Source organism: Alosa alosa, chromosome 21, assembly GCF_017589495.1.
Source record: "Alosa alosa isolate M-15738 ecotype Scorff River chromosome 21, AALO_Geno_1.1, whole genome shotgun sequence".
NCBI classification, from domain to species: Eukaryota; Metazoa; Chordata; class Actinopteri; order Clupeiformes; family Clupeidae; genus Alosa; species Alosa alosa.
The window spans coordinates 5,709,309-5,720,108 of NC_063209.1; the positions used below are offsets into that span (position 1 = coordinate 5,709,309).

A 10,800-nucleotide genomic window follows, 5' to 3' on the forward strand; every position below is an offset into this window, starting at 1 on the left:
CCTATCCTCCGCTCCGCATGCTCTCTCGTATGCCATCAGCCCTCCATCACGGGCAGCCACCCAAGCGTGCTGATAATGCCATTAGGTGTAGTGTTCCCCGCCTCGCCCTTGTTGGCTCGCAGCAGGCGGCAGGTAGCACCCACCTCCCTCCAACCCATAACTGCCCCCCCCCTCCACCTCCCCTCCTCCTCCAACCCCATCCCCACCCGGTCACTCACATTACACGCGATCACAGCCCCGGCCGGCCTCCTCGCACGCCCCGAGTTCAATTACTTTACAGAATGGCCTGGAACCAGGGCCTGGTGGCTGACTGCATTAAAATGGATTATTGCATCAGAGGCTTTGCGGAGTCACCCAGGGAGGGGAGGGGGCAGGACCAAGAGTGGGGAGGTTAAACGCGGGCTATCTGGAAGCAGCAGCAGCAGCAGCAGCAGCAGCGCCTCCTCCCTTCTCCTCTCCTCTTTCTCCTCGCCTCCCTCCATTTTTCTTGTTCTACCTCTTCCCTCTCTGTCTCTCTCTTTCTCTCTGTCTCTGTGTCTCTGGCAGCCATTTATCAGCGGGCCCCACAGAAGAGGGCTTTCGCCGCCTCGCTCACATCGCTCGACTGCGGCGCCTGAACTTCTTCTGCGTTAAGGAGGTGTCACTCAACCTCTGTGGCCTCTCTTCTCTCACGCCATCACTCTTTCCCTGCCTCAGACACTCTCCTCCCTACACACTCCCACCCTTGTCCTCTCCATCTTCTGCAGATTATTCCTCCCTGTGTTTCTCTCTCTGTTCCCCTCTTTCTCTGCCTCTGACTACTGGCCTCTCTCCCTCTCTCTTCCCTTTATCTCTTTCTCTCTCCCTCAGTGTGGGGTCTTTTTTTGCACTCTACCATTTCAAAAGCAGAATAAATTCTGTTTGAGAGCATGAAAGAGAGAGGGCGAGTGAGAGTGAGCGTGCGCTGGTGTGCCGTGTCCACCCACCTCTCCGGGGTTTGATAAAGACAAACCTCCCCTGCTCCCAACCTGCCACCGCCTCTTCCTCTAATGCCGAGCCCAGTCGGGCGAGCGCCAGGGCACATCGCACATCACACACACACACACACACACACACACACACAGAGAGAGAGACACCGCCACCGCACAATCTAACAAGGCCCAGAGGAACTTAAAAACACACACACTGTATTTCATACTGTCAGCCTGTTCTCTGGCAGCAGTGTGCCGAGGCAGAGGGAGGCAGAGGGATAAGCCGGGTCCCTGGAGCGCAGTCAGACGTGCAGCGCTCTCATGATACAAGCCACCCCCTCAGATGGGATCCTACCTGCCGTACACAGCCGTCTGGACCTGGCAGGTGTTTGCCCCCCCCCTGCGGTGGTCTCTGTGGAATCTCCTCCAGGTATCCTCACGCTCGTTCCCTCGCTCGGCTCTCTCTCTCCTGCAGCTGTGGCTCGCGCCCATCTGCCCGCCTCCGTCTCCGGGGGGGATGGGAGTCCTCTGCTCCCCTCGGCTGCTCTCTCCAGCGCCCCCTCTCTGGCCCCCACTCTCTCCAGCGCCCCCTCTCTGGCCCCCCACTCTCTCCAGCGCCCCCTCTCTGGCCCCCCACTCTCTCCAGCGCCCCCTCTCTGGCTCCCCACTGCCGGACCGGGCCCAGTCAGGAGATAATGTTGCTGGCTTCATCAAGACAAGTCCTTGTGTTTACTTAGTGTTTATTAATGGAAGTTGGAAGCATTGGTGCAGTGGGAGAGCAACTGTGTCCTGCACCATGCAAAGGTCTGACTCTTCATGACTTGTGGTCGAGTCCAGTCCAGGGGCAAAACCACAGTTGCTAACTAAGTTGCAGTGCAATTTCCCATTGCTAACAGGTTAGCAACTATGGTTTTGGGAAGCGCACCCCAGGTCGTTTGTCAGTCCTCCTTCTCGTCTCGCTGACCCTCATCTCCTGTCTGCTCCTCACTGCCCTGTCCATATGCAGTAGCACCATTAGCATGTTGGCCTCCTGTTCCATTTAGTCCCTCAGAGGCCCGGCTGAGCAGGAGGAGAATGGGGACAGGAGGTGCTGCTCACTGCCCTGTCCATATGCAGTAGCACCATTAGCATGTTGGCCTCCTGTTCCATTTAGTCCCTCAGAGGCCCGGCTGAGCAGGAGGGGAATGGGGACAGAAGGTGCTGCTCTCTGTTCTGTCTTCATCTTTCTTACCTTCCCTGCCTTTTGGCTTTCTGTCAGTCTCTTGGCTTCATGTTGGGTCTTCCTTCCTTCTCTCCTGCCATTTTCCATCCTCTCTCTCTCTCTCTCTCTCTCTCTCTCTCTCTCCCTCTCCCTCTCCCTGTGCTCGCTAGGACTTCAGAGAACAGAGGAGCTGGGAGGGGTGAAACCTGCCTGGTGGCAGCGGAGATAAATGATTCATGTCTGATGAAGGGACTAGAGAAGAGTGTGTGTGTGTGTGTGTGTGTGTGTGTGTGTGTGTGTGTTCGAGAAAGATACAGGGAGAGTGAGAGACCCATCCACTAGTGTGCCCATTCTCTTTTATTTACCTTCTTCACTGCATTCAAATGGCAGCCGGGGCCAGCGTGACAGTGTTGTTAAGAGCAGCTCAGATCGCATGAGAGGGACAGAGAGGAGGAGGAGAGGAGAGGATGGGGAGGGGGGGTGGGGGGTTAGGGGGGGCTAGGGGCCGACATCAAATGGCTCTTTGCAAGCTTGTGTGCCTGAAATCAAAGTTTGGTTTCCCTCATAGCCTCACTTGCTAATGGGATAATGCCCTTCAGTAAGCCAGCTCCAGCAGCATAATGCAAAAGACGTCTAGAGGCCGGGCGTTGGGAGCAGAAAGCCGGATATTTCCTGCTCCTCTTCAACCCACCGCACTCCCACTCACCCAGTCATCATTTGGAAGCATATCATGATGCAACGCGGCAGCCACAGTCTTGCAGAATTCTGCCCTCTCACTGGGCCGGTGTGGGTGTGGAGAGGAGAGCAGTGGCTCTAGCAGGGCGGAGGGAGGTAAATGGGGGTGCTGAGCAGTCCACTCTTCACCACAGGGGCTTCTCAGCAGAGCGGCCTCAGCAAATTACTCTCTTATCGCGCTCACATCATCCTGACTGGATGGCCTGGACAGACGACTAAAACCACAAAACTGCTTATCCTGTGTCCAGCCCTCCTGCTCAGCATGCCTTCTACCTTTGTGTGTGTGTGTGTGTGTGTGTGTGTGTGTGTGTGTGTGTGTACACTGTGGTTATATTGTGTGTGTGTGTGTGTGTGTGGTGATGGGAAATGTACCATCAGCAGTGCTGGTGAAGCCTCTCTCCCCTCCCTGCCTCCCACCTGTAGAGCAAACAAAGAAGGAGGGAGTTCACACTATAGCCCAGGGGTACTCAAATAGAAATGATGAGGGGCCACAATTTTTTTTTTTCAGTGACTCAAGGGGCCATTTATTGGGACCGTGTACGATAACGTGTAATAACAATATAACTTATGTATAACATTTATAACATATTTTATAACATAACATTTCCTTTTTATTAAAAACAAAAATATTACCTAAAATAAAAATATAATTTGTTGAATTTTGGCTTTCATTTCCTCTTTTTCTTTGCCTTCCAGCAACGTGTCCATCACATCAATCATGCATTCTTTCATTATCTCTGAATCCGTGAATGGCTTCATGTGCTTCGCCAAAACCCACGCTACTCTAAGGGAGCATTGTGTTGCCTTTTGCTGCTTTGTCAAAGAAGTGTGGAGGATTCGGTTGGATGTATGATATGATGCTTTAAGAGCATTTAAGCAAAATGCTTGTGTTTTGATTCGTAGTGTCGCTTCACATTGCTTAGTTTTATTGCCTTGACAGATTCTTGACATATTAAGCACAGAGGGCGAGTGCTGGACGGTGGTAGAAAGAACGCAAACCTTTCTGTCCACTCTGGTTGGAACTGGTGGTTTTCGCTGTCAAGTTTTCTTTTTGGGGCAAATTTCGAGCATGCCATTACGGCTCCGGTCGGTAAACGTGTGACTGCTGCTGAGAGTGACTGGGGCCATCTCAATGCCAAGTGTTCTAGCCTTGCTAGGACGTGAAACGCCTGGTGATTGGATACTCCACGGAGTTCACCAAAGAGTATCCAATCACTGGGTGTTTCACGTCCTAGCAAGGCTAGAACACTGGGCATTGAGAAAGAGCCACTGTCTCGAGTTTGGGAGGGCTGGACTGGAGTGCTATCTGTTTATGGTTGCCATTGAGGCAACCCCCAGCCTCATATTGAGATCGCGGCGCGCGGTTTCAAAATAAGAGCGGGCAGCGACATTGAACTTTTTTTTTTTTTTTTTTTTTTTTTTTAATAATTAAAGAAAAACTTTTCAAAACAGCTCGAAGGCCATTAATAGATACCCCAAGGGCCACAAAAGGCCCGCGGGCTGCTATTTGAGTATGGGGGCTATAGCCCAATGAGATCGGGCCATCCTTGATTCTGTCCCATCACAACCCACACGCCCCGCCCCCAGACGTGCTGTCTGTTAGCGCGGTCACATGACACGCAAGCCCAAGGGCAAGCGCTGTGGACATGTTGCCGGAGCCCATCCCTGATAATATTTACTCATCCGGCACACACACAGACATCGCTGAAGCTGTCGGCGGGGCGTGCTGGAGAGGCAGCCTTGCGTGAGGCAGCGGGCCTGCCCAGCAGAAGCACGTCCCACCGGGAGAGCCCGTCTGGGCGTGCTGGGGGGCAAAGCCAGCCACTGATGGTGAAATGTTACAAGGGTAAACATTTCACAAGCCCACAAGTTCAATCCCACTCACGTCAGCCGCAGGTCAAGTCTGCTCAACGCATTAAGCAGATTTGCCAGTCATCCCAAAAGCCTCAACAGGTTGATGACTGTGTGGGGGTGTATTTAACATTCCAGCAGTGTCACACCCAACTTCCTGGTGTTCCTAATATCCCCACAGTTACATAACCCTGTAAACATCATGGCCGTCTCCATCAGTCTTCAACCTCCCCACGCTTCGAGAAATGGGAGTGAATAAAACAAGGTGATAACGATGACCCCACGCTGGGGCTTGATGCCCACTAGCAAGTCTGCTTTCTCCCCCCTCGCTACTGTTTAAGTGAATTGATGTTCTGTTTGTGTTTGGGAACTACTCTGAAGGCACCAAGCCCAGCACTTAATGACCACACTGAGCTGTCCAAGTGCTCCAAGATGAAGCAGAGCCACGCAAGGGGAGTTTAACAAATGCTGCAAATGAGCCTGCGTGGCCGCAAAAAACATCCTCCATTTACATCCTCCAGCACATTCCCCCCTGGGCCGAGAGCGGAATGCACAATGAAATAAATGTCTCGGTGCAGACTTAATGCCTTGCTTTTATTCCTTTCATTTTTGAGCACGATCTCGGTGGATTTGTCCTGGGAATGAGGGAAGTGGCCAAGTTTGCCAATTTGATTAAATGCATGCTGTCAGTGCACTTTGAATCAGGTATCAGAGTGGAATGCATTATGTTTCCTATAATCATCCGCTAATCTCAATGCATTTAAATTAAGCTCTGTCCTCGTAGTGACCTATTGGCTACTTCCCATGCTGTCCAAGCCGGCCTTTGGGTTGTCAGCTCTAAAAATATTGCGGAGCTCCAGGAACGAGCCGCGTTCCGAGAGCGTCGGAGCGCAAGCTGGCAGTGACGGCGTGTCGCATTGGCGTTGCATCATCTCGCATCTTGGTCTCCCTGGCCAGTCACGTGACCACGCGCCGTCCCCGTTTTTTTGTCTCCTCTCCTGGTCCCCAGGAGCGGCTGAGCCGGAGGAGCGCGAGGGTTTGAAAGCGTCTGCGCTCGCAGCGATAAGCAGTTCAAAGACAGGCGCGTGCTAATGTAATTGGCTTCCAGCGGCCCCAGCACCCGAGAGCCGCGCAGCCCAGTTCAAGCCGCACTCTCTCTCTCTCTCTCTCTCTCTCTCTCTCTCTCTTGGAGGAGAGATTATTAGGGCTTGCTTTGTGAGGAGGGGGGTTGGGAAGGGTTTTTGCATTGTTCCACCATTAAGTCTGCGCTGGCAACGGGATGCGGGTGGCATCTAAGCGTAAAATGCCAGGTCTGCAGGGTCCGCAAGGGGTGACCTCTACCGCCCTCATGCGGTGCCCCCGAGGAGAAAGAAGAATCTTCATAAGCTCAAAGTCTCAACTACCCCAGCTTTGTCCTCACTTCACCTTTCCTCCACTCCTTCCCCCTCTCTCTCTGTCTTTCTCTCACTCTCTCTGTCCTCCCTTGCTCTCTCATCCCCTCTTCCTCTCATCTTCTCCACCCCTTCATCTCTCCCTCGCTCCATGATCAGCCAATTAGGAGCGAAAGCTTCCATCCAAGAGCCAGCTTCAAAAAATGTGCAAGCTCACAGCCAGATAGATGACTTCAGTTTTACCCTTGGCCTTCTTTAAAATTCACAAATACAGTAGCGGCTGCGTTGCGGGTCTCGTTACATGAAAACAGGCCACTCTGAGTGGCAGCGACCAATCCGACATGAATAATTCTCAGTGCTCTCAGTGATTCCAGTCTGTTGGCAGACAGGATTATAGCTTTGGGTGACTCAAATGCTAAGTGCTCTCATTTCCAAAAGTTTCCGAGCAACTTATGGATGTTGGTTCAATTTAACAAACCCCCCACCCCCCTCTTCTTCTTCCAATCTCCTATCCACAGGCCAGCCTTTCAAGCTGGACCCCAAAACGGCCCACAAAAAGCTGCGTCTGTCCAACGACTGCCTGACCATGGAGAAGGACGAGAGCTCTCTGAAGAAGAGCCACACACCGGAGCGCTTCAGCAGCACGGGCTCGTACGGCTCCGCCGGCAACGTCTTCATCGACAGCGGCTGCCACTACTGGGAGGTGCTGCTGGGAGCCTCCACATGGTGAGTGAGGCGGCCCGTCACGGCAGCGGTCATTCATATCCGACCGACTTTTTGCATATGAATTGCTTGTTTGGTGTGAATTGGGGTACAAATGTGAGTTTGAAATACACCTAACCATGTGCACCTCCCCCCCACTCTCAAACTCATCTCACCCACCCACTCTCGTCCCCCCCCCCCCCCTCCCGTTCTTCAGGTACGCGGTGGGCGTCGCCTACAAGTCCGCGCCCAAGAACGAGTGGAGCGGCAAGAACTCGTCCTCGTGGGTCTTCTCGCGCTGCAACAACAACTTCCTGGTGCGGCACAACGGCAAGGAGCAGCTGGTGGAGGCGTCGCTGCAGCTGCGGCGTCTGGGCGTGCTGCTGGACTACGACAGCAACGCGCTGTCCTTCTGGGACGCCATGAACGCGCAGCACCTGCACACCTTCCACGTCTCCTTCCTGCTGCCCGTGGCGCCCACCTTCATGATCTGGAACAAGTCGCTCATGCTGCTGTCCGGCCTGCCCGTGCCCGACTTCGTGGACTGCCCCGAGCAGCAGGAGGGCCTGTGCCGCCAGCAGGATTCTCCCTACGTCTCGTCCACCATGAAGGGCTGCCACTGAGAGAGGGGTCTGGGGGGGTTAGCGGGATCGGGCAGATCGAGGCAGTTTGTTGGATGAATGGATGGACTGAGCCGTGTCGTTGACGCTAACGCACTGGACTGGAGCTACTGCTGAGAGCGCCAGGCGGCAGCCGTCGCAGGGTCTCCCCCCCTTTTCCTGGATCTTCCTCCTACTCCTCTTCTTCTCATGGTTTTCAGTTTCGCTCCTCATGGTTTTAGCGCTCCTTCTCTCTCATTGGTGGGTTAGCATCGCCTGTGCTTCTCAGTTTCAAAGGATGCGTTTAGTTTTTGCAACAGTTATAGTTTAATGGTTTTCCAAAACAACAAAGTTGACACATTTTGACTACTACTTGTATATGATGTGACCTCTGATGAAGATGATGATGAGTATGGTGAGGAGGAAGAAAAGCAATTGTAAATTATTTGTCACTAACAAGTTTATTTGCTTTTTATCAGTTTTGATGTAAACCTGATGCACTTTTTGGATTGGTTTTAATGCCCCTGTGTGTAAAAAAAACAAAAAAAATCAGAAATGGATTTGGACAGGGTTGCTCTTACTTTAGATAGAATAGAAGAGGTTTATCTTATTAATAAAAAAGGGATACAAATTTGATGTTTCTACCGAAGTAATGAATTTATTATCTGATGGAATTATAACTCACAGTTTTATTATATTCAGGGAAGACAAAGAAATCCTTTTATTTGCTATTTGTGTAGACGTTACGGCATGATATGTATTTCCTCTGTGATTTGTTCACTCTCCTTCTGTTAGTACTTTTCTTTTCTTGTGAAAAGCATGATACAGTATGTATGATTCCCACGGGCCCCACGTAGTGGACAGACATCTAACCCTCTCAGTATATTTATTGCACCGTGAACAAGTGACCCTTTTCTACACCCTCACTGCCCATCGCTTAGTCTCCCACTGAGACTCAGTCAAAGTGAAAAGCAGAGTGACATGGAGCCATGGTGGCACCCAAAGCATTCATCCATCTACATTCAACAGAAAAGGCCATAGTGGGGGTTCTTTTTATGCATCCAGACATATTTCAAGTCTAGTGTTTGAACATACCAGCCATGGCAGCTGTCTGAACTGTCCATAATCGTGGAGGAAAACTAACATTATCGACACTCAGTCATTGAAGTTGCACCAAACTCATCAAATCATGTCTTGATTCTCCTGAGTATTTAGTATTTATTTCCCCATACTTCTCCTGGTCTGGTCTTGGTGTTTTACGATCTTCCTCTGTGTCATATTCAGGGTTGAGCTAAGAGGATCCTTGAAGACAATCACTAGTAATGCAGGCAAAGACAAGTGTAGCAAGACAAACGCATGGAATACTTGAGACGTGAGAGGCAGGTGCTTCTCCACTTTGTTTATTTGGGATGCTTTGCCATTGTACCTACACAGGGCTTGGGAACGGAAAGATACTGTACTACTGATGCCACTGGCTTGCGTTGCTATTCTCGACATATCAATGGCTCTGCTCTTTTTTCTGGATGTTGGCCTATCTCTTCTGGTTTGTCATTCCTCTTTATGAGCCATGTTTAAGGCGAGCAGGTATCCACTCTGACTGGATAATATGTTCCTCAGGATCTGGTTCTAGATCTTTCTGTTGGACCTTCAGTGGTAGCGCCTCTCTTGTAGTTAAGCTCAGCGGAGACGTTTTGAGCGAGTGAATTATTAAACACCACCTATCTCCCCCCGACCTTGAAATTTTACATTCCAAAGAACAGAAAAGAGCAGAATATAAGTATATAAGTGGGTGGTCTAAATGATCACTGGCATGCAGTTCACTTTGAGTTTTTGATATTTACAAGGTCACAGCAGGTGAAGACTAGACGAGGCTGTGGTGTTGTGCGAGAACTGTTGATCTCTAAACTGGACTGATGTGTTCAGTCCATTTGTATCCATGTGCATCAGTGCTCAGTGCTCTTCCATCTACTCTTTGCCATTCAATCGAGGCATGTTCATTACAAAAAATGAAAGCACTCCCAGCAAAGATATCACCCGCTGATCCGCTGCTGTCGCAACATATCAGGTTCTGATAAAACCATGCCTCTCTGTGTGCTTCATATGGTGAAATCTGCAGAAATACATTTTGTAAATTACCTTCTTGTGTTTTTTTCTCTCCATTGGGTTCTTGTTTCACATTTTGTTTCTTAAAAGATTCTTTTTGAAAAGGTTCTACATCTGGTTAACAAAAGGTTGAATAAATCCATTTCTTTTGATGTTTCAGAGCTTTAAGAAGTGATCAAATCAGCCATGCTCATCTGCTTCATGCTTCTGTTTCAATAAATATGACTTTTAGAGGAAAAGAATGTAAATCATAGGGGGAAATATATATTATATAAGAATTGTATAATATACAAGAAATATATATATATGAACTATTGTTATTTATGTGAGCTGAAGTCCAATTAAAAGTCTGATCCCAAAAAAAGGCCTGTGGTGTGTTGTGTCCTTTGGCTCGGCTGTCTCTGCTCCAGCGTGGTGCACCTTGAGACAGATTGCAGTGCATGTGGAGGAGAGTTGGGGAGCGTGTGCATTGTGCCCTGCACTGTGCACCACCGAGCAGCCCTGGTGGACTGGCAGGCCATCCACTGCCTGCAGTCACACGAAGGGGGCAATGCCCGCACCCATCAGCTGTCATTGTTGGCCTGGTATGATGCCGGGGCAGGCTGACGTGCCAGAGCATGAGGTCTGGGGCAAAATGCTTCAGCAGATGGGTGTGTGAAAGCTGAGGGGAGGAATCAGTATTTCACCCGAAGCTAGAACCATGCCGTGAAAGAAGCAGATCTAACATTCCGGTTACGCTGAAGGTTAAAAGGAAAATGTATTAAAAAATGCTTTTGCGAACATGCTTTCCTGTTTTCAGGCTGTGTTTTAATGTATTTCTCTTCTTTTTTAATCAGTGCAGAGAAATGAAATGTCAGGGTAGCGGTTGACTAACGTCTGACTGAGCATCTCACCAGGCTTCATTCTGAGCTTCCTTCCTCCCACCTCTTTTCTATCTTTCTCTCTCTCTGTCTTCCCATCTCTCTCCCTCCCTCTTGCCAGCCATTCGGGGTTGTGTGGTGTACTGTAATTACGCCCTTCTGCTGTAATGGTTCTTATCTCTGTCACCACACCAAGGCACGGAAATCACCGCAAACTCCCCGCATTCACATCTTCTCTTCAGAAAAGAGACAGTCTCTTTAATTGCTTCACCGACTCCACCAGGCACAGTAAAGTCAGAAAATTGAAATATCGACATGTGCTGGAACCAAAAGAAAAACAAACAAAAAATGCTGATGGAGAAGGAAGCCAAGAAATTGCATTTCCATCTCATTCGTGTGCAGAGCCCA

The 10,800-nt window shown here is 50.2% G+C and overlaps 1 protein-coding gene across 5 annotated transcripts in view; it reads left to right on the plus strand.

The window, feature by feature from the left end:
- Positions 1-9,896, plus strand: part of mid2 (midline 2) — a 102,863-nt gene extending 92,967 nt beyond the window's left edge. For all 5 annotated transcript variants that reach the window (XM_048230759.1, XM_048230760.1, XM_048230757.1 and 2 more), the window contains 2 exons: positions 6,647-6,854; positions 7,048-9,896. In XM_048230759.1, coding sequence (XP_048086716.1) covers positions 6,647-6,854; positions 7,048-7,453 — 614 coding nt within the window. In that variant the 3' untranslated portion in view covers positions 7,454-9,896. The remainder of the gene's footprint in view (positions 1-6,646; positions 6,855-7,047) is intronic.
- Positions 9,897-10,800: the final 904 nt, after the last annotated feature.